The sequence below is a fragment of the Plutella xylostella genome, chromosome 17 (assembly GCF_932276165.1).
Source record: "Plutella xylostella chromosome 17, ilPluXylo3.1, whole genome shotgun sequence".
NCBI classification, from domain to species: Eukaryota; Metazoa; Arthropoda; class Insecta; order Lepidoptera; family Plutellidae; genus Plutella; species Plutella xylostella.
In genome coordinates this window covers 5,380,667-5,405,687 of record NC_063997.1, presented here as the reverse complement: position 1 = coordinate 5,405,687, position 25,021 = coordinate 5,380,667, and the positions used below count along the sequence as shown (strand labels likewise).

The following is a 25,021-nucleotide window of genomic DNA, read 5'->3' as shown; positions in this document are numbered from 1 at the left end:
TGTTTAAAAAATATAATATTTATTGATTGTGTGCACTGTGTGGAATCTGATTAAGTATTTTGTGGCTTCACTGAGTTGATGCCACCAAGTAGATATATAAAATTGAATAAACTGCAATAAATACCACAAAATAGTTAAAACCAGTTTTACGGGGGTTGGAAAGCACAAGACCTCTTTAACATGTGGCCTTTTTGTGGTAATATATTGAATGTAGAGGCAGGCACAGCCAGTTTATATTAAAACCTTATCACATCCACCAAACACCGACAATTCACATGGAGCTAGTAGGATCACTGTGACAAAAAAATCATATAAATAGAGACAAGAAAATAATTTATTTAAAGTAGAGTATTTAGGAACATGACAATTTTGAGTTGGCTTACCTTTATGTAATTAACATACACTGAAGGGCAATTTTAAGCAGTGGCAAGAACACAAAAGTACGATTGTTGTAAATAGTTTTAAGTTTTTTTTAAATATTGAAAACAATTTAAATGCACCTAAAATTGAGGTGTTTTTATAATATACTAAACCGATACAGCTGATTCCACTAACATTGTATATCTTTGCCTAAATATGAATTCAAATGCTGTCAATTAGTTCATTTACTGTTTTTCAAGTTGTGTTAATGGAGTCAACTGTACTTATCGGTATATCAATATGTATAATAGGCCATAATACCTTATAGTACTTACGTATGTAATAGACGCTCTACCAACCTACCATCAAAATAGCTATTCTAAGTAAATAAATATGTAAATGCATGTTTGAATAAAGTAGAATAATTATGTATTCATGCTATTGCTATATTTTTATACAGCTATAAATTTTGATAATCTAAAAATAGTTCAATGGATCATAAATATTTATAAATACCTACCAAGTTGGGAAAAATAATTGCTGTCGTGGCTCCATTTACCAAAGATTGTATGAAAGATTGTATTGTACTGTTGACCACTCACAGAGATTACATACAATTACAAGGCTCTCTATTTTACATATTAAGCTATTAAATTATTATTTTTTAAAGTGCATTGTGTGAACTTGTGTGTGAATAAAGAAACTTATAATTTTTCGCATATTGTGAATTGTTATATTCTGTGATAAATGATCTGCTTGTATTATATTGTATAAATGTTTGTTATGTAATAAAACTAATTAGAATTATATGTACCTATACTTATAAAGGGATTAAGGTATTTCATTTGCTAAGTTATCTATGTATAAAAATTAAACGATATACCCACCAGAAAATAATATACTGTTTATCGGCATTTAAATATCGCTTTATTGATTGAATAATCCTAAAACGTATGAACCCAATTTACTACCTTAATTTTAATTTCTAAACCAAAACAGTTTTGATTTTTAAACCAAGAATGTAAGCTGTAACCTAGTATTTATCTAAATCTGCGTAATCTAGATGTCTAGCTTACTAGTTTCAAAATATGTCCTATATAATTTACGATCCTTATATTTTATTTTAGAGAAAGTATTATATTCCTCTAAACAAAAACATTATACATTCACAATCCCCACGACGAGTAAGGCAGCGTTCCCACTACGCCGGACCGGCAGATCTGCCGAAAACCGGACACCGGACAGAGTGTTCACATTACATCGGATCCCGGAAGAAATTCAGACAGTCCTCAGTTGAATTTGGACAATGAATTTGAATTCGTAGTGACAAAACGTTCGGTAGAAATGCCGGGCTCGGCAAAAATGCCGGACCCGGGATAATGTGAATAGCTTCATATAAATTGTACAGCCACTAGCTCTTCCGGCAGATTTACCGGCGCGGCAGATCTGCCGGTCCGGCGTAGTGGGAACGCTGCCTAACCATAGGGATATGGTGGTTTACCTCTCTAAGCCTGTGACCGCAAGGTCTCACTTTTCAAAACATTTTAATAAATTTAAAGCGGACTTGTGTAGGTGGTACCTTAACGTAAACTCTAATATAGTATTATTGCCAAAAAGTTCAACAACACATATAGACCTAAGTTCCAGTAGTAAATTTCCTAAAAAAACTACGTAAGTATTCTAATTAGTCAGCATTTTTTCTTCGACCTCTCTCCTAAGTCCTACGACAGTAGAATAATAAAGATGGCAAGCGTATAAGTACCATTACAAATAACACAATACCTATCTACTAGATCTACCTCATATTATTATAGTATCTATTTTGTACCACATATAATATAACTTACAAATCAGATAGTAGATAGTAGTAAAGGCGGCTTCATTCGTTCTATTCCATAAATTTTCTTTCAGTCAAATATAATTCATTATAGCATACATAGCATTTTTCCAAAAGATGGTCATCTAACGGTCCTTATCCTTCTACACACAGCGACTATGTCCTAGATAGATAATATCACTAGATCTTACTACTTAACTATACCATTATCTGTATAACATATTTTGGCTCATCTCCTTGCAGTTTTTTAGGTATATATTATATATTTTTTGTCTTACTTAAGGCTCATTCATACAGTAGTCCGTTTTACAGATTAGCTTCATTTATCGTGTATTTGTTTTTGATGGCGTATCGTATGAAGTTCTGTGCACGAGTTTAAACACACAATATAGGTAGGTAAGGTACCCAATTGAAGCCGCCAATCAAAAGCTTATTATGTAAGACTGCTTTGTGAATGACCCTTATCTGAGTTATGTCTGTCATCCGACAATAATAAATTAATGTTATGTATGACCATGATCATGAATGACTCTAGGAAACAGATATAACGCTCTCAGACAACGGAACAATATGAAAACGGCAGCAATTGCATACTGCAGTAAAGAGCGCTGTGTTGTTGACAGACCTATGATAAGGGCGTGATATCGTGAGTCCTTCCGCCGTCTTATTATTTATGGTTTCTTTATATGCGAGTGTTGTACCTACATATCTATAAATAAGTCTATGGTCGTATCGTATGATAGGTACTATCTACTAGCCTAGAAAAAAAACACATAACAAAGGATGTGGCGCTTGTAACCATGAACGTGGAACTGAGATAACAGGCACAGGCCGTTTTCTGTTCATTATCTTATTTTGTGGTATTATTGAAAATAATTTTGATGAATAGTGAAGTCACTTCATCAGTAGCTAAACACTTTTGTAACTTGTCAAACTTACAAATCTGTATAGAAGCTGACCGTACCTACATAATCAAATCAGCGCAAAGTCAATCATGTCCAAAATGTTTGACTTCTGACTTCAGCGCTGATAGTGATAATATTGCTACATATAAATTATTCATCATCATCATGACAAATACGATGATGATGAATTAAATATTGACTTTTAACTTTTCCGTTTGATAGCGCTGGTTAACTATTATTATCAAAGAATAAATAGAGGGGAGAACTGAATAATCGAGCATACCGAAAGGAAACGCAACAACGAATAGTTTAGTTGTCAGTTGTCATTTAGCTGTCACTGTGATAAGATAAGAGACGTCAAGTGTAGTGATTGCGTTTTACAACAAAAATAAACGAGAAGTTGTAAATAATGGCTCTAAATTTGCCCAAAACAATGCGAGCTGTGGGACTTTATAAGTACTTGCCGATTACTGATCCCGAAAGCTTTCTCGACTTGGAGGTGAGTTTGCCGGCGGTGGGCCAGTCCGACGTGCTGGTGAAGGTGAAGGCCGTGTCCGTGAACCCGATAGACACGAAGCAGCGCGCGCCCAAGCCGCGGGTGGAGGCCTCGCCCCGCGTGCTCGGCTGGGATGGATCGGGAGTGGTCGTCGACAAGGGCAGCCTCGTCAACAAACTCAAACTAGGCGACCACGTCTACTTCTCCGGCGCTCTTGGCCCGAGCGGCTGCAACGCTCAATATTACTCCGTGCACGAGGGCCTCGTAGCCAAAAAACCAACGTCTTTATCATTCGAGCAGGCTGCAGCTATGCCCCTGACCACCTTGACGGCGTACGAAATATTTTACGACCTCATGAAGATCTCCGAAAAGGACCGCGGCAAGTCTCTGCTGATCATCAACAGCGCGGGCGGCGCCGGGTCGATTGCCACGCAGCTGGCGCGGCACCTGGGGCTCACCGTCATCGGCACGGCCGCGCGGGAAGCCACCCGGTCGTGGTCGCTCCAGCAGGGGGCCCAACTAGTTCTTGACCACAAGAAAGACTTGCTACCACAACTCAAAGACAATGGCTATGCTTCCGGAGTGGATTACATTCTAGTAAACTATGATCCCTACCCTTACTGGAACACTATCATGGAGGCTGTCAAGCCAATGGGAACTATTTGCCTGATTGTTGATAGCAGTGGCCTGGTCGACATCAAGCCTTTGAAGGCCAAAAGTATCACATTGGCTTCAGAAATGATGATGACCAGATACAAGTACAACACCCCTGACAAAGTCAAGCTTGCAGAGTACTTAGAGCTTGCAGCCGAGTTGTTTGATAAAGGTGTTCTAAAACATACCCTTACTAAAACTTTATCACCTCTGAATGCCCAAACATTAAAAGAAGCCCATAAAATAATAGAAGAGCAGACAATGGTTGGTAAACTTGTTATAACTAATGACCAAGTTGAATAAAATATGTTTTTACTTGTAGTGGTTTTACTCCTCATTTGTGTAGTATGCTTGGGTCAAATTCTTGTCCTTTGAAGGGAGATCCCTCGACATTCCAGGCCTTCTTCAAGATCTCAATGTTCTTCATCTCGTCGCTGGTGGGCAAGCCCTGCATCTTCCGCTGCTGGTTCCACTGCAGCTCTTGTATCTAGAAAGTAATGTGATAACAGAATTACTTGATTGGTTTGTAACAAATACATAATTATTATAATTATGATAGAATTTAAAGTACAGGTAAGGTGGGTTAAGTAATGGAAGGCTAGGCAATAGATCATATCTTTAACCTTTGGAAAAGAAAGAAAACGGATGATAATTTATCAAAGGTTATTATTGTATGAATGCAGATAAGTACCTACATCTTTCATAGGCATATTCTGAGAATGGTAACATTGATAACTATCATTACTAAACGCTAGGTACCTACTTGGAAGGTGTATTCTTGGAGTATGTAAGATAACAGTAGCTTTATATCTCTAGTAATTGCACTTATTTGAAGTGTAATTATAAGATGTGTTCAGTATTTATGAATTAGCATTGAATGTGCACATGTGTAGGTGTCATGTATGTGCTATAGAATAGAAATCAAAACAATAAAAGTGTGTATAATTTAAAAATTTACAAGAATTTTGGCCTTCAGCAGAGTATTTTTTTATATGGTAATGTTTTTGACACATTTGTATTACAATTTAATTTAAGTACCAAAATTGCAACAGCAGTACTTAAGGTATTGCAGAATAGTTAAGGGTCTAGACAGATGGACCGCATTTCAACTGCAAATTGCAGTTCAGGTGCAGTTTGAATGCAGTTGACACGACTACAATAGAACTGCAAACCAAACAGTTCACACAACTGCATGCCAAGTGCAATTTTGAACTGCAATCGGACTTCGCGTTTGGTTTCAGTTCTATTGCAGTCATGTCAACTGCATTTAAACTGCACCTGAACTGCAATTTGCAGTTGGATTGCAGTTGAAATGCGGTCCGTCTGTCTAGACCTTAAATGGGAATGGGTACACTGCAGTATTACAGTATGCAGTACTAAAATTTCAACTTAGGTGAAGCAAAAGATTTGTAATGGAGTCACAGTAAGGGAGTCATTGGTAGAATAAAATTTTATGATTTGTGGTAACTTCTTACCTTCTGTACATGTTCTTCAGGGAGTTCATCAATAGACCTAGAGGCATCAATCTTGTCAAGGTCTATCGGATCTTCTTCAATCAGGAATTTGTTCCACCATCTTTCTTGGACTTTTTCTGTGAAATATGTTGTATTCCATTAAATTTCAGTTATCAAGCTGAATTAATGGATTTTTTATGTTTGGAATGACACAAATCTGTACAACAGAAGAGCATTGTGCAATTTTTTCATTCATACATTCCCAGTCTTGCATAAGTGACACTGTTTTATTGTCTAAATAAAGCAACGCACAGCCATATGTAAAAAAACCTGGGCCTTACCTAAATGAATCAACAGCTTTCCTTCACTGATGCTCCAGAATGAATCCATGGGCTTCACTTTAAATGGGAATGAGTCTCTCATAATAACTTCGCCATTTTTCTTCTGCACGGAGATGTCATTGGCATTTATTACCACTCGCAGATCCTTGGAGGACTTTATATCACCAGGCAGTTTTACAGTTACATCTGAAAGTGTTAATTACATTTATGTTATGGATCTTGAATTGCAAAGTACTCAGATGCTTTTTAAGCAAAATATACATTGGTATTCCTCAAATATCTTAGATAAAATCAAAGTAACCTACCCAGTTCCGTGATATTTTGGGCCCAGGTGTATCTCTCTCTTATAGCACCATTGTAAGAGTCACTGCTCTGCTGTTTTGGTATGACAGGGGCCTTGTAGTCATCAGGAATGTGGTACTTCTTCTCTTCCTTCTTAGGTTTCGATTCAACTTGCTTCTCAGCTATATTAGGGGCAGGTCCTGGCTCTGAAGATTTTTTATCTGTTTTAGAGGAGTCTTGTTCAGGTAGTTCAACAGCATTCTCGTCAGCTTCTATCTCCACTTCTTGGGCGACTGTGGAGCACATGATCTCATTGTTAAGTGCGGCGGGCGGCATGTTCTTGGCGGCCAGGTTGTAGGGGTCGCAAGACCGCAACACCTTCAGAACCAACTGCTCCGCCACTCCGGCCGGGAACCCCATATTCTCATGCGGACCTTTCGCTATGTAGTAGAAGTCAGTTCTGGAATATAAGTAGTAGATTATAAATACAGATAATAATGTACTTTCATTGATTTTTAATCGAATTACAAGGCGCATGGAAATGTGTGAAGACTTACCGTCTGGCTAGAAAATTAAAGATAGCAGATAGAAATCCTAGTATCGATTTCTCGTTAACCAATATCGACGATAGCATCTCATCATATTTGAGATATTCTCCACTGCTTGCCATTGTGAATTTTGTAAAATTCTATAGAAAAACCAATGAAAATCAACAAAACTTTGAGAATAAGAAATTTTCAGAAGCTTAGCAGCAGTAAGCACTTTTTGACAGTGACAGTGATAGCGCTGACAGTTTCAGCTGTCGCATTCGACATTGACACTAAAGCTTGTGACAGACACAATCGAAAAAATGCATTGAGTTACAAACACAAAATAATGATAACGTTATATTTATTTTTTTACTGGCAACTCAATAACAGGTTTTTTAATTTGCATTCCCGCCACTTGGAGTCGCGCGCTCTCATCGTCATTTCGAAAGTTTCACATCCGCAAGAGAGCGGGGCAAGGCGAAGTCGAAGGCAGAAGTCTCGCGCGCGAACTCGGTACGCTGCAGGCGATGACCGCATTTAATAAAGTTTTAATTTTATTGTGAGTGTGCTGTCGTGTTCGCTGTTCCGTTAAGTGTTTACAAAAATGCTGTATAGGTGAACAATCCAGGAATACCAAGTGTTGTGCTAGTGAATATCTTCAACTTTTTATCTATTTACTGCCCTCAAAAGGTTGTAAAAATGCCTTGCTCAGCGGTAACTTTGTCTATAGCGACCATTACAGCAATCGTGGCCGCTGCTCTAATGGCTATAGCTTTTTCTACGGATAATTGGTTGTATATTGAAGTGAAACGGAGTAATATACAGGTAAGAATCATAACCATCCATGACATGAACCTTTCGTCCTCAAACTACTATGTAAGGATACTAAGTACTCCTCCAATCGTACATTCTTCTTTACCGTTGAATAGAAGATTATACAAAGGTACTATTGGTAGTTATCTTTGTATAATATTCTATTCAACGTTAGTAGGTACTTCTAGGTACCAAGAACTACTTTGTACAATGTTTTATTCAATGTTGTTTCACTATTTAACTTAACATGTGGTATTCTTAGATCCCGACGCAAAAAAAGGGATCAAGCCTCAAACTATAAGTTTAACATGCCTATCTACTTATGTATCTTTCTGATATTTAGGTATTACCCTCTTATCCAATGTCTACAATATTGTTGAAGGCATTTTTATTAAAGCTTTCGTAAACTAAATTTTTCTTATTAATTAATAAAGTCAACATAATAAATTAATAACTCATGCTTATTTATTTATATACACTTTATTGCACACAAAAAACAATTTTTACACAGAAGCATTTTAAAAACATAGCTAATAATTTGCGCACAAAGGCGGACTTATTGCTAAAAAGCAATTTCTACCGGCCAACCGTTGATTGGTGGTTATCGAATGTATATAATGGAAGCTCTTAAAATGTATAGGTAATAATAAATGATTCTTTCCTTTACCTATCTGCACCATGCCACCAAGCACTAAGCAACCGCAAGGTGAGAATTATTATTTTAAAAGTTTCACTCAAACAAAACTTCCGTTGTGTTGAAATTTAAACAGATCTTTATCCAACACAATTCACTGATGGGCATAGCAAAAGCAATCTTATGAATCTTGCAACATTTCCTTCGATTGAAACCAGTGAAACAACAAAATTGCCGATTCAATGTTTTTGATTTAATGTGTTGAACGTGAACACGTAGGAAGGTATTCTTCCAAAGTCCTTGCGAAGACACCGTTACGGCGGACACGCTTCGCATAAATATGCACGTATTAATGGCATGAACAAATGTGTAGCTAACTGTACCATTCCCTATCAAGACTCAAGACAAGAAACTTTGCTTAGCCCACTTCTCGGTGTGTTATGCTTTTCAGATTCCAGGGCTTATATTCGGGAAAAGTAACCTTTATAGGATCTATAAATAAATAACTAAATGATATACAGCAGACTTACTATGCACTGGTTGTTGTTGGTTTTTGTCAAGTTTTTTTAGGTTCTAGGACCTGCGAGAGATTCTTAGATAAAAAACCGACCATGCATTTGTATAGGTACCTGCTTTTAAGCCGCCGTCGTCGTCCTCGATGAATGTTGAATAAGACGGCTTAAAATATAGGTACTTACGGGACAGGTAGGTTCAGGAAAAAAGTTCTTATGAAAATAATAACCATTTTATATAGCTATTTAAGTTTTGAGAAGCAAATAGACGAGGTTGCGTAAATTTTGTTAAGTAAATATAAAAACCTACCTACATACCTACCTACTTACTATTTTCTCTGAAATCACAGGTGTCCACCTCAACCACGAATATGTGAAACACGAAACACAGAGAAACCGATCGTGAAAGTGATGGCACAGAGAAATTAACTCTGAACATGCAAATAGCGAAGACGGTGACCATCCCACAAGTTACACAATTCCGACAATCGAAATGCTTGCATACCGCTGCAATCGAGATTCTCTTTAAAACTCGAATGTCGTATGTAAGATGAGACTTTCATTTGGACGATGTCCATTGAGTTAAGTAAGAAAAGAAAGTGCTCCGTGTAAGTTTAATGAAATTACGGAAATTACCTGCTTTTAGTGTTATTTTATTCTTCGTAGGACTGATCTGATCTGACTTCTCACTTTTATTAGAACAGGAAGTTCATAAAAAGACAGGCCCGGGAGGTTTGTTTGTTTTACCTGGAGGAGAAAGAAGACAGGATGCAGATATAAATATTGTTTGTTTTATCCCGTTAGGGACGACCGTAAAGAAAGATATTAACAAGTCTGTATAATATTGTAAGGAACAGGAACAGGTTCAATATACAAAATTTGTTTTAACGTGTACCTTCTTAGCTACGTAGAAATCAGATTTAACGTTAGCACGATTTACGCATTTCCATAAGGTTGGTGCGTAAAAGCTATGGTTAAGGCTTCCTGCCTACCTGTTAACCAGATTTACCTGGAAATGTAGTCACGAGTGTCTCGTCACACGACAACGACAATGGACTATTAAATATGCGACAACCCGCTTTCGGTGCGCCACCCACTTCTCACGACCATACTTCCGCCGTCACCCACTACTACGATGTATAGGTTCTCGAGGAAGCTATTCCGTTTTTTGGTGAAGTCGCCAAGATTTCTTTATCTGTTTCTGTTGAATGGAAACGTGGCAATAAATAGTAATAATTCCTTGGTATTCGCAAAAACATAAAGTGGGAAAGGACTTTTGATACACCTACGTCAGCATCCCTTTAAATGCTTAACACTGCTCAGTTATATCTTAGTGTCGTGTTCTGTGAAAATTTTCAATAATAAGTAAACTCTAAGCCGGGCCCGTACAAAATAAACAGACAGCATTAATCCCATGCGTGATGGATAGCTGAGAGGCAAAAAGCGGAGTCAGCGGCCGAACGCCGCCGACCGTGTCCCGTACTGTATTTCATCTTCTACCTATACGATAACTATTCAGGTGCTGCAAGCCACGTTGCAAGTTGCAACATCATTAATTGCAGAATATTCATCAAGCGCTGCAGCACATAAATAGCATCACTTTTATCGCGAGGCAAATACATTTTCCTCATCACGAAGGATGCGATAGCAGCTAAACTGTGCGTCGGCGTCGTGTATCAAGCCAAAATGTATTGTCATCAGATAATAGCGACAAACAACGAATAAATGCCAGATTTGACTGAAATTTAATTAAGTACCAGATTATTTTTGATCTGTCGCTGCCGCCCTTTTTCTTTATCCGGACATTATAAACAGGCAAATGTTGACTTTTGTCATACCTAATGTTTAATTTGAAATCGCTAGTTCCTTCAAATCAGTAAAGCAATGAGCAAACGTGTAAATATAACGGGTAGAATGCAACACAATTGCACAAGAACAGGTACCAGTGGATATTGCACGGTCAGGCGTCAAGCGTCATTAAAGACTATAATGGATGGTGTGACTGACGCATAATGCTAGCTGGCCACGAGGAAATGCCATCATCTTCAATTCAAGCTGCTATATTGGTACTTTATAGAGTAAAGTTAGTTGAAGAAGTGCAAAGAGGAAGAAGGAAATATTGATGTGTATGTGTTTGTGTACGTCCATACTCTGTGTAGTTCCTACAAAATAAATCTAATAAAACCAAATAATGCTAATAAATAAATCAACTTGGTCACATTTTGCCAGCAAACAGAGCGTGAACATATAATGCATGAATCCGATATTTTGGTGGTAAAGATAAAAAACTTGAGGTAAAAATGTCTAATGCGGTAAAGGTGTGGAAGAATACCACCCATTACAACGTAGATATGGCCAAGTTTCAGAGGACAAACAAATGTAATTTTCAACTACTCTGCTCTATTAACAGCTGACTGATTACAACAACCTCTAAAACATGGATTACCTAAATAAATAATATTGTTGGAAAGTGTAGCAAATCTTCTATAATCTGCGGATGATTATTATCATCTGAGCCTTTCACAATCCAATCATTATCGTTTCCGTCCTTTCACTTATTGTAACTTGGAACAATTTATATATTTTTTCTATTTTCAACTTAAGTACATAGTACTTACAAGATTTAATTTTAAATATCTAACGAACCGTATTTAAAATAACTCATACTCGTATCTACTGTTTAAGTTTGTTGCCATATTTAAAGGGTCTGTTTTAAGATTCCATTTGGATATCGTATATATGGTTGTTTATATATTTTCTTTGATTTAGAACTTACAAACGAGTTCACACGACAAGTTTATGAGTAATTTATGACATATACGATAACTCTTCAAATAGTGGTTAAACTGATTTTTCACGGAATTGCATGCAATTAGAAAAAAAAGCACGACTTCTTCATTACTTAACATTCTTTTATCAGTGTTTGTCTAAGGCATTTAAATTCGATTAGAGCAATAGGTATTTCTTGACAATATTTATCGTGGCACGTTGCATGTCGGCAGTTATTACCTACGTGATGTCAGCATACTTGCATCACATGAGTGCTCGAGTGAAACTTGTCATATGCACAGTAAGATTGACTGATAGATTGATAATAATAGGTACCTGGGCAGTTCTTCTTTTTAACCTACATAACTTAGTCTCCATCAGTTGTGAAAAAAAAATCATGAGTTTTACAAATATTTATTTATGTATTTATATTTCAGCGTACATTGTACTAAAAACACAACGGCTGTGCACGTTTACAAAAATATAAATTTATATTTTTGTATTTAAAATTACGTTACAGAGTGGTAAATCCGCGTGACAGAGGTGTATTTCATACGAATCTTGGCTGTCTCCCGCCACTTCATCCTGCGCATACTCGATAGTGTTACAAAAAATATATATGTCGACATAAAATATAAAAATTTATTTAAACTCCAGAAGATATTACCTATTTAGTAAAACAAAATATATATTTTTAAATAATTTATGAAATATTTAAAAAAAAACTTGAAAATTTGTCTCTTACTACCTAATGTTTTAGTAGTTACATTCTGTCACGTAGGTTGCCATTTAAAATATTTGTTTGAGCCACTCGTCCTTATTGCCATCGATCAGAGTTTAAGGTCTCCTTTTCCCCTTGGTAAGATTTCCCCTTTGAGATCCAGACACCGCGTATCGGCCACCCGCAAAGTGTGACAGGAGGTGCGTGTGTTTATTCGGCGACAGCTTCGTCACGTAGGTAATTGTTAAAATAAAATACAATTCAATTATTATTTTGTTATTTACTCATTGGTAATAACAATTACTTTGCAATCAACATGTGAATATTAGACTTTATGTTACTGTTTAAATGCTAATCGACTTTGCAACACATTTTACCCCTCTGTCACACGACAAATCTGTCACATTCTTACCAAACACTCCAACCTGAGGATATTCATCAAAGAAAAATTTAAGAGAAACTACACGTTTTGGTTAAAGTACGAAGCGAAAGGAACGTCCAATACACTTGCTCTGCATTAATAAAAAGTTTCGTTAGTGAAAAAGGTAATTTCGTGCAATTGTTCTCAAGAACAGACGATGAATCTGGTAGACTGTTTAATATGGTGGAGAATGATTTATCGGATGTTTGATGATAACATTAAAGTCCTTCCAGCTTCTAAGGTAATTAAAAAATGAAAGAGTATTTTTTTCAAGTTCTAAGAGCCACTGCTGTATTTTCGAAATATGGCTGATTAAAACTTTAACAAATTACGTAATTTTTCATTATGTTACTTAAATTTTAGGTTGCCGAAAATATTATTTGTGCAGATAAACATTATTTTATGTAGTTTTAACAAATTTGTCCATTAAGTTCCTGAAATACGGATATTTCACTCTCCAGAGGTTCTCAAGTGTGATTTTATTAGTTATACTAATAATAAAGATATCTCCAGTAAATTTTTTGACTAACTTGAAACCATAATGATTTATATGTAAGTTACTAAATTATTATTTTTAAATAAAACTGTTTTATTCCAAAACTCTGCCGCATATTTAATAGAATAACAACTATGTCACATCGTTTACCACTCTGTAACGATTGGTGTCTCCTGGTAGACAACTTATTTTTGGTCGTTTATATGTTATGTTATAAATAGTGCAACTTTGGAAAAATCATATTTTATTTAGTCATTGATGTTAACGTCTATGCTGTTAATTTTTGACTGTAATTAGTAGCGAAAAAATATTTATAGCAAAAACAAGCTTCATTTTAGCTGAAATTGTGACAGAGTGGTAATAACTACTTAATAAATATTTTGTTATTACTAAAAATCCATTCCTTCATATATTTTCTAAAATGGTATTTTGTTTATTAACGTATCAAAAAAGTTTCATTTTAATCGACGGAGACTATTTCGTTAAAATAAAATAAAAGATTCTGTGACGAAGGTGTAATTTTTTTTGCCTTATCCACGTATTATGTTCTGAAAATCTTGAAAAAATACTTAAACTTCGCGGCCAACCACCTTTTTCGATAGAATAGAAATGTAGCTATCATAAAAATTATAAGAGTTCACCAAAAAGCTAAAGTTATTTTTTTCAAATTCGGGATAATTTTTTATCCATTATGTAGGTTAAAAAGAAGAACTGCCCACCTACTGACTGATATGTCGTTTCTAACTAGGTGTAGTGTTGTTAGTGTCGTTACGTAGTTCGTTCACACTTCGTTCATTCTACAAATATCGTCTTGGAAAGTCACGCGTTACATTCACGGTTCGACCTACAACAAACAATGAGAACAATCGGATTTTGATTGTGCAACTATTTGGAGGTTCGGCTGGCGACTGTCATGCACTACGCGTAATGAATAATTCGACATAGATGTCGTGAACAACGCAGCACTAAACTTGTAAGTACATTGTATAGGTAGGTATATTGATGAGACTTGAACATAAAACGATGCCTTGAATAGTATACCTGCAGATGTTCACTGCCAGGATGCCTGGATTTAGTGCCTCAAGCAGTTAAAATGCCGGCCGTATAAACTTAATCGCAACGATCGCTTGGCTAATAAAGGGCTATTGTTTCACAGATGTAAACGGGTTTTGCTATTAAATTACCATGGGTCCATGGTCATGTGTCGACGACACGGCAGATGATACTGTCTAGTTATTTGATACAGGATACAGGCAGGTGTGTTTGTGTCGTATATTTCATGTATTATTAATAGCTCAGCGGTACTATTTGTACATTTACAGCATATGCACAAATTGCTCATATTAATATGGTCACGACTCGTGGTCCTTTGATGCACAAATTAGTAACGAGAAACTTAACCTATGATCTCATCTTCTTCTCTTATTCCTTATATTCCGTGGGGTAAAAATCCACTTGTAATATTATAATTGAAGTATTGATAAACTACATATTGATATCCTACGAGCTAGGGAGTATTCATTATAAGTATAGTATACTACTATACCCTTCGTATATCCTGCGGAGCAGTGGCCGGGACCGGCTCACCTTGCAATGCCAAGTGCAACGCAGCTCATCTCCACACTACCTGCATAATCTGCAGTTCACGCTCAATTATACGTCTTTGTCTCAATATCTTAAAGTCCTATATCGCCTGTGCTTCGCAAATCTCACACGCACTATATAGATATAGATGCGATAGCACGCGTCTTTTGACGGCCATCTTGAAATCCTGTTTCATGTAAGGAAGATTGACGGCGGGCGCAAAGGCTTGTATTAAGTAAACAAAGCTAAATAAAACAAACAACAAAGTTGCTAAATAAATATAAGGAAATCAATACTTTAGGTAGGTAGGTACTTACATTAGTTATGGATGAAGCAGTATCTATCACCATTTATTTATAAAAATGTGTAAGTACACAGATTCCTAAATAGTTAAAGTACTACGTAATACAGGGTTATTTAAAGGCCACATATTTTAAGTCCTTGTAGCAAGCTACGTAGGTATTTATAGCAGCCAAAGTAGGCAAACTAAGATTTCGCGCCCATTAGACTCACATTGAATGTGTGTAAATGGCATTGTAATTTTGACATTCAAAATAAATACACCGTTGCTTATTTACGTTTGTTATTTTACATTAGAGTCTCTGATTTTTTCATGGGCGAATATTCAGAGGTATATGTAGATGATATACCTATATATAAATAAATAAATAAATTGTATCGCATATATAGTGTGAAAATAATAGTCAAAGTTGACCATGATCATAATGCTCACTTACGCGTAGCATGCTAGATCTCTGCGCAGAGCAATTTAGTCTATGGCTATGGCATTCAGTTGTCTTTACTTAATATAAAATTTAACCTCTACACCGACCGGTACCTACCTGTGAACGTTTTGCACTCTTTACTTACTTACCTTGAAATGAATTTTTGTGTTAGTTGTACAACAATATGAATCAAAATAATATTAACAATCTATAGATGTTTTTCTTCTACTCAAAAATCTAACTTTGTGCCTATACCGTACGGCCGTACCGTATAACTATGCCTACCAACATATATGCGGCATGGTTGCCCAATCGTCTTTTTCAATGAGAAATCATTAAGGAAACGAAACAATAACAAATAAATGTCAGTGTGCAACAAAATGACGAGTGGTCTCCATTTTATACAAATAAACACAACTTTTGAATTACGCACTTGGCTGAGCTTGCGTTAGCCCATACAAAAGACATCAACGGGCGCGCAAAAAGAAGTTCTATCTCTAAATAACTTTAAGTTTAATAATTAATATTTATTTTAGGGTTGTTATATGTGTAGCATAATTATATGTTAGCGAAAATACGTTTTTATGTAGGTACATACTCGTAACAGTACATTTACATTGGTTCCGTCGTTTTCAAATTTAGTCGTTTATAGGTATACCTACTGCCACTGATAACTATGGTTAGGCTATATTAAAAAAAAAAGTTATTTTAGAGTATGAATGGGAAAAGTTCAAATATGTATAGCCTGTGCTAGTGCTGCGAGGTCTGCAGTTGGAAAGCTGGTAGACAATGGGTATCGTGTAATTACTAGGCAAGTCTAGTGGATGTGGTAGCGAAAGTCGACGGCCGAAATGTGAGTTAATACTTATAGTTTCCCATCTAGATAAAAGATTTATAGTTATACAGCGCACTTATTATTGTAATGATACTGAAAGTAACTTTTGTCACGTTTCATTCTATTATTAGACGAGGGAAACAAATATTTAACGCTTTTTTACGTGAAACAAAGTAAGTAGACTCCATGCATCGTTCTTTGACTAATTTATGTCCTAAATACAAAAATGATTTCACTAATGCAACGTTACGTCAAATTAGCAAATTTTTCGAGTCGAATGCAATATTATGATAATTATTTTCTCTAAGTTTTATGTAAAGATAACAACTTTCATTGCACTTCTCTAGAGGTTGAATTAAGCGTTTAATCGATTCATCGATCGATGAACTCGAGTACTCGAGTTGAAAGCACGTCTCGCTCTATCGACGTGGGACGCTGCATTCTTTCTTACATAAAATACCTTTGTATACCTAGATAAAGGTACGATCGAAGGAATAAATGGTATCTAGTGATTATTTTTATTTGAAGATTAAATTATCTACTAGGTTTTGAATTATGGATTCATGCATAATGAAAAATATAAATCGGCTAAAAATCCGAATAAGCAACACCAACACCTGTGATTGGGTATTACATATATCTATATGTATACAATATGTAGTATCTACAGATGGTATTGTAGTCTATGTACCTATTATAGTAGTAAAACGTTATGTAAATAAGTAACGTTATAATGTTTCCATGGCTTATAACCTCCAAGCATAAAATAAGAATGTTGCAAAATACAAAAAGACGTACGTATCAATTAGTCATGCACGACGACGGTGTAATTATTATAGAAAACTATTTGTTATATGTAAATCAAGGAAACATAATATGATTTATATACGAACGGAGGAAGTGGCGTATTCGAGCATGAATAAACATTATTTTGTCTTTCATGTTTCTCGTGCATGCTGTAAAGACTCGGTAAATATAACTCAGATTTTTTAGTTTCACCTACTCAGCATCCCAAAAACAAGTTACTTTCCTATATACTTTTACCTACTCAGCATCCCAATAAAAATTGCTTTCCTTAAACTGCCTTGTCCTAGATCTGTCCCGACCCCCTTGTCTGCCTAGTGACATATCTGTACTAAGAAATTAATATGATAGTAAATTATGATGGGCACCAATGTATGGAAGTTGGGACCATCACCAATAGAAATGAGTGATACGTCGTTGAAAAGGTATGTTTTTGTAGAATATGAATAACGGAAGTGCTAGTCCTGATTTACTGTCCAATTAGAATAATCGTACCTTGAAAGTTTTTATATTTTATTTCTGTAATTTTAATGTATAAAAACATTAATAAATATATATATATATATATATATATATATATATATATATATATATATATATATATATATATATTTATTAATGTTTTTATACATTATTAAATTATATTATAAAAATATTAATAAAAGTTAATGTGAATATATACATTAACTTTTATTTTTTATATCAAAATATTTGTTTATTATCTCAGTAAATAAAACCAGTTGAAAGTAATTTCTCCCATTTTAATAATACGTGTTTACGTGTATTACGCTCGTATTAGAAAAATACTTCCTTCCGACGAATATATTTCAAAATGGACAACTTATACCTACGGATTTGTCGCCCAAATATTTTTTTGCTCACTTGAAAAGAGCTATCCAACGACGTATGACTCACCTTTATTGGATATAGGTCCCAAAACGCCCATTGTCATTTAAATACTTAATCAACTTATTTGGTCTAACTAAATAGTACAAAATCATAGTTGAAACGACCACTAGACTAGGCCCTTGTGTAGTGTAGTGTGTTGGCTTTTCTCATCACTGGGTTAGGCTATTAAAGTTTGGTCTAGAAAACCAAGTTTTCAGCACAGTTGCATAGAGTGCAATTCTTGCGTAAAACTACACGTGGGAACATTTTTATTTTCTCACTTATTACAGCAGTAACTAGGCAGGAGGCAGAGAACAGTAATAAATGGAGAGGATTGTATGTTTTTTAGAGAAAATACATCGGTAAGGTAAATGTTGCACGTTGCAACCATCGGCCGCTTTCTGTCTCGCCTGCAAGTCACCCAAGTAATTACCAGCCTGCTTTTGTTTTTGCTTCATTATGTTGCGTTATAATAATGGGTTTGCTGCTATTTCACTATTAAGACACTGTTATATAACCTAATGTGAAAAACTTAAATAAAAAAACAACAATTAGACATTCATGATGAGTTAATCTGCCGACGGTCATCCGGTGAAGAAAGCGATGAGATAATTTAAGAATATTCCTTTGTCCTAAAATAAATGATTGGGAAGGTTTAGAAATCATTAAGAAACTGTTCGGATGCGACGGTCTCACAGTCAATTTTGATACACAGTCATTATAATTAGCAGCTAATGAGTTTTAAGGGAAAGTGTATTCACTATTCAGCAAAAATTTTACTTTTCGTCATGTGTATGTAATATCCTCTGCAAAATCTGTATATGTACCTACACGTTATGACTTACGTTAGAGAATTAACATTTCGTGATACAAAATCAATTTTAGGCCTCCGCGTACGATCAACTTTTGTATTATACCATAAGTTTCATTATGTATACTACCTTTTAAACAAACAGGAGCTTTCAAAACAATATCTACCAAGCCATGGATTCAAGTAAAGATAGCTCTTGTCCATACAAGAAGTGAACTAAATATTCGCTATTGTATCTAACGATAAGAAACAAGAGAGATAGTGTATTTTTAATACTGGCCATAGAAACAGCTGAAACAGCCAACCTGTAGCATAGAAATGGGCACTTGCCCGCCACAGTCAATCACGCATCGGTTCCGCCCCTGGAGGGTCACTTTACAACAACGATATTTCTGACACAACTGCAAATGCTAGGCACGTTTAATGCAACGCTATGGAGCTGTGGCTAGCGCGGTAACGCTAGAGTGGCCCTCCTGCCCAGGAATGCGGTCCGAAGGCCGCGCCTCATTCTCCACGCGGCAATTACGTACCCTTTGTTCACTTCCGACCTGCCTCTGCACTCCTGGTCATTGTGCCTGGCATATTGAGGGGAAAAATAAGGTTTGTACGTTGTACGTGGCCATTTCAATGGGAATGTGGATTAAGTATAGAAGCTGGGAAGACAAATCTGATCCCTATTTTATTTTTTTAATACTTATTCTGCAATACTTAGGTGGGGACCTGTGGAGAACATAATATTTAAGTACGTACCTACATGCAACATACAAATGTAAAATATTCAATCTCGTATTTTGGCGACAATGCTAAGTTTCGTCATCGAATCGCATGAAAACGTGTTCTAGTTTTCACTCAACAGATTTTAATTGTTACAATTTGACATTGCTTTGTTTAATTTAAGAATTTAAGCCAGGAATTTTAATATTGCTGAATTAGCAATCTAGACAAGGTAAATTAGCCAGAACAGCTTATTTTATCAAAAAATTGTGGATCACTTCAGTAAACTAATCTACGGATTTATAGTATGATAGGTAATATAAGCCAGGCTGTAAAAGATCACTAATACTACATTTATTGCTATTGCCGCTAAACTAATCTCTCCAGTCTTAAATGAGCTATTTACACTCAAACTCAAACAAACTACCTTTTCCCATACAGTTAATTATACTATTTCCATGATTTTACTAAAGAACCGGTTCTTTATAAGGTTCGAGCGAAATCGCTTGTCCCAAGGAAGACGCATGATCACTTAAAGTTCAATAAGTCTGACCTTTGTATGTAATTTAATATCAGCCAGTACACTGCCTACCTGGCCCTGAACTTCCGTGCCTTTCCCTAAGCTTTCTCTATGACATTATTGGTCTAAGGACTTAAACACAAAACTACGATGAGACGATGGAAAGGTACAACAATAACGAGTCAAAGAGAATGACAACGAAATTGACGAGTGATAAACTGATAACCTAATTCGTTTTGGTACAAGGTACAAGGTACTGTGTACTGTGGTAACTATGTATTTGCTTTGTGCATGTGACTCAAATAGTTTTTAGCGCTGTCAATTAATGCCGTTTAAACATAATTTAAACTTTATTTTTTTATTTTTAACGTCAACTACTCACGAAAGTCACGAGTTTTTCATCAGCATCTGGAGAAAGTTTGATGTAACTCTGACCAAATTCAATATAATACTTACACAGGGCTTTGCAAAAAGGTTATTCTATGATTCACTGTGTCAATCCTTTTCATAGTAATATTTCATAGTGAATCATTCTGAAAGTTTTGTTCTACGACTTAAAAACATTGTAAAACAAAAGGTGCTTAGGGTGACCATCTGATTCACCACCATTAGGCTTACTACACCACTTTTACAGCACCATGTCTATATTTATTTACATTATCACTCATAATAACGCATGCAATTTATTGTTCCAGTCATACGCGGCGGAGAACCCGGCGGGCAACTCGCAGTCCATCCTGGACAGCCTCAACAACAAGTACTACTTCTACACGCGGACGCGCGGCCTCTTCCGCGTCTGCTACCCGAAGGAGCGCCCGCCCACAGGTGAGCATCATCATCATCATCAGCCTGTAGCAGTCCATCCTGGACAGCCTCAACAACAAGTACTACTTCTACACGCGGACGCGCGGCCTCTTCCGCGTCTGCTACCCGAAGGAGCGCCCGCCCACAGGTGAGCATCATCATCATCATCAGCCTGTAGCAGTCCATCCTGGACAGCCTCAACAACAAGTACTACTTCTACACGCGGACGCGCGGCCTCTTCCGCGTCTGCTACCCGAAGGAGCGCCCGCCCACAGGTGAGCATCATCATCATCATCAGCCTGTAGCAGTCCATCCTGGACAGCCTCAACAACAAGTACTACTTCTACACGCGGACGCGCGGCCTCTTCCGCGTCTGCTACCCGAAGGAGCGCCCGCCCACAGGTGAGCATCATCATCATCATCAGCCTGTAGCAGTCCATCCTGGACAGCCTCAACAACAAGTACTACTTCTACACGCGGACGCGCGGCCTCTTCCGCGTCTGCTACCCGAAGGAGCGCCCGCCCACAGGTGAGCATCATCATCATCATCAGCCTGTAGCAGTCCATCCTGGACAGCCTCAACAACAAGTACTACTTCTACACGCGGACGCGCGGCCTCTTCCGCGTCTGCTACCCGAAGGAGCGCCCGCCCACAGGTGAGCATCATCATCATCATCAGCCTGTAGCAGTCCATCCTGGACAGCCTCAACAACAAGTACTACTTCTACACGCGGACGCGCGGCCTCTTCCGCGTCTGCTACCCGAAGGAGCGCCCGCCCACAGGTGAGCATCATCATCATCATCAGCCTGTAGCAGTCCATCCTGGACAGCCTCAACAACAAGTACTACTTCTACACGCGGACGCGCGGCCTCTTCCGCGTCTGCTACCCGAAGGAGCGCCCGCCCACAGGTGAGCATCATCATCATCATCAGCCTGTAGCAGTCCATCCTGGACAGCCTCAACAACAAGTACTACTTCTACACGCGGACGCGCGGCCTCTTCCGCGTCTGCTACCCGAAGGAGCGCCCGCCCACAGGTGAGCATCATCATCATCATCAGCCTGTAGCAGTCCATCCTGGACAGCCTTAACAACAAGTACTACTTGCAGGCCACGTAGCTGGACGTAGGCCTAGCTGGACGAAGGACTAAAACGCCTATGGATGCGATGTTGAATTGTACAGCTGTCCGTATTCAATCATTACCTTTCGTGAGCATAATCACCATCAGCCTATAGTTCACAGTTCACTGCTGGACTAGGCCCAAAGCACGCCACTGGATTCGATGTATAGCTTTCTACATCCAATTTTTTCAAACCGCCTTGTGTGAGCATGTGGCCCAAAGTACGACACTGGATGCGATAGTCTTGCGTTAAAAATAACTCATCAGAAATGCATCGAAATACTTCTCTGGGGACGGACACGTATAGACAAGATGGATTATGTTATTATTATTAATATATTACTAGCTATAAACAATTTTGTTTATCCAGCAGACTTGAACGCTTTTTTTTCTCTAGATAATTTGATTAACATAATGAAAAGCCGCTATCACATAAACACCCGCCATTAGTCCCGTAAGAAAAATACGCAAAAACTTTCAGTACTAAAGTAAACCCATAATATTTACTCCAATTAAACTTCCATCATAATAATTAGTTTAAACTAACTATTGGAGCATACATCACGACTTCACATGCGAAGTTAAACCGAACTTGGTAAGACAAAACGTACATATTTGATTGACTGGATTGATAACTTAGTGCATATCTTTGTCAAGGCATTAAGATCTTTCTGTCTTTGAAATAAAGGATTTATTTGGTGTTGAAGCTGTTATGGTCAGTTGGTCTCGGCTACGGTAAACGTCTGTTTCTGAAATGAAGACAACAAAGTAAGAGGAATGTAACTGTATCAACACATACACAGGTGGATGTATGTATATGTAGAGACTTACGGAGTCTAGATGTGCGCGTGCGGTTATCATTGAGTAATTTACCGAAGCTTAGTTAGTCAAATTAGCAAATAACTCAAAATTTATGTCCTGTTCAGGCTATAAACTAGACACCTCATCAAATCATCGGAATATTAACTTAAATAGCGCTGGAACAGTTATAGAGGGGCTATTTACAGTTGTAGTATTAGCACATTGCGTTTCAGTTACATCATTCTCTATAAAACTGGGATGAATCAGAATATATATGTATGAACGTTACTATTAATTTAAGGATACAAAATGATTCATGAAAAACGCGGCAATACCCGTATACGGAGAAACATCTCGTAGATCCAAATCACAAATCGTGACCTTTAAATCCACCGTTTACAACAAACCGGTTGAATTCCATCCTCAATTGCATCGAAAACATTAAAAACGAATAATTATTACTTCTTCAGGTAAGTTAAATATATATATATATATGTATATGAAGGTAGTTAGGTAGGTCAATATAAAACGTTGTTTTCGCTCGACACCACAGCAAAGAATGCAGTATACCTTCAGAAACCTTTGAGAATGAAAACTTTGCGAAACTACTTAACATTTTCAGGCTGTTATCAATTTAGCTTGCTAGAAATGTAACCATGCAGGTTTCACTTTTCCCTTAAAACTCAAGTCAGGTGTCGATCACTTTATTAATAAAGCATCTAGTCCACAAACCTAAATAAAATAGAAAGTCAAATAATTCTTTCGTTGTGAATAAATAATGACGGGCCACACCCAAAATGATGATGGTTCAAGGTGGTGACTACATGTCAAGTTGGAGAGTTCGGTGTGCGACTTACAGTGTGGAGTCTTTACGATACATTAGTAATTTTGGTAGATTAATAATAAAAAAAAACAGGAACAGAATAGCCGATTGTTTTTAATAATAATATAACATGACACTTATTTCGAGTACAAATTTAAATTTGAGTATCGAAATTTAAGTTTACTGAAGTTTCGTATGCGTACGTTTGTTTTGCGCTCCCATAAGTACGGTTACTAGGTTACTAAAATACCAGAGCATATATTATTATTATATGTCCTCATCATCAGTGAAACCACATCTTGTTGAATTCCCCGCCCTCCGCCCGCCTCACTCTCCGCCAATCAGCGGCCGCGGACATTCGAAAGCCACTAGACAAGGTCAAGGCCCAACTAATTACCTCTGTATATTCAGCACAGGCCTCCTTACCTTACGGGTCACCTGTGACACAGCAACCTAGCCCGCCATTCATCATAACTGGTGGCACCTCCAACATTAACCGGTTCTTCGAATATCAACCCTACAAGTGAAACTTTAAGGCGCACAAGCCGTGACTGAAATCTTAATGAAACGGACAAGTTAAAGTGAATGATAAAATTCGAAGTTACTTGTTTGGGCTCGGTTCTAAGGTCTAGGCCAGGCTATAAAATGTGTACGCTATGCAATTAAAATTCTTACTTATTAATTTAATAATTCTTTAGTTTCGGGTTTCCCAGCTGCTTCGAATAAAAAAAATGAATGAAATACCTACCTCATTTTGCACTGGTGGAAAGGCATTAAAATCATAGGTAGGTTCTATCTATAGATATATCATAATACATCAGTATCGCATGTCCAACTGTTCAGAATTTACTTACTGATTAGCTATGAAAGATGATACAGTCTGCCTTCCTTTTGTTATTTGAATCTTTTATTACATAGGTATTATTAAATAATTATGTTTATGTAACTTTATAGTGTCTAATAAATATATAAGTCCTTAAATGAATAACCTCTTGCGAATTTCTATACTTGTGAAAATTATTGTTTACAAATACTTTAGTATGCGTTACGTTACGTGCCTTGTCTGCTTGTCCAGTACAGTCCAAGCCTTAATTCTCAACACAAGGGATTAAAGGCTATTTTTGCCTCTAACCAACAACGGTCGAGTTTGCCATAGTTCCATCAAGGCTAAATTGTTTATAGCTCGATGATAAAGCACGGTCAGCACGGTATTGACAAGTTGGTGACAATTGAGGTGACGTTCCTCATATAAGTTATTAACTAATGACAAAAAAACACAGGAAAACTAATAGGTAAACATAGGTGAAATTTAGCCTTGACAAAGCCATGCATAAATACATATTTACCTCTTAGGAGTTGAAACTAAA

General features: G+C 36.9%; 3 protein-coding genes across 4 annotated transcripts in view; 2 read left to right on the top strand and 1 right to left on the bottom strand.

The window, feature by feature from the left end:
* The first annotated feature begins 3,235 nt into the window (after positions 1–3,235).
* LOC105383139 (zinc-type alcohol dehydrogenase-like protein SERP1785) lies at positions 3,236–4,569 on the top strand. The gene has a single exon (XM_038109315.2). The coding sequence runs from the start codon at positions 3,512–3,514 to the stop codon at positions 4,553–4,555; it is 1,044 nt and encodes a 347-aa protein (XP_037965243.2). The 5' UTR covers positions 3,236–3,511; the 3' UTR covers positions 4,556–4,569.
* LOC105394242 (nudC domain-containing protein 3) lies at positions 4,510–7,111 on the bottom strand. Its single transcript, XM_038109316.2, has 5 exons — positions 6,887–7,111; positions 6,353–6,789; positions 6,048–6,233; positions 5,728–5,843; positions 4,510–4,739 (listed from the first exon to the last, which is right to left on the bottom strand). The coding sequence occupies exons 1-5, from the start codon at positions 6,997–6,999 to the stop codon at positions 4,587–4,589; spliced, it is 1,005 nt and encodes a 334-aa protein (XP_037965244.2). The 5' UTR covers positions 7,000–7,111; the 3' UTR covers positions 4,510–4,586.
* Positions 7,112–7,278: 167 nt separating this feature from the next.
* Positions 7,279–25,021, top strand: part of LOC105394234 — a 31,767-nt gene continuing 14,024 nt past the window's right edge. For both annotated transcript variants that reach the window (XM_048626941.1, XM_048626942.1), the window contains exons 1-2: positions 7,279–7,684; positions 20,802–20,931. In XM_048626941.1, the coding sequence (XP_048482898.1) occupies positions 7,559–7,684; positions 20,802–20,931 (256 nt within the window). In that variant the 5' untranslated portion in view covers positions 7,279–7,558. The remainder of the gene's footprint in view (positions 7,685–20,801; positions 20,932–25,021) is intronic.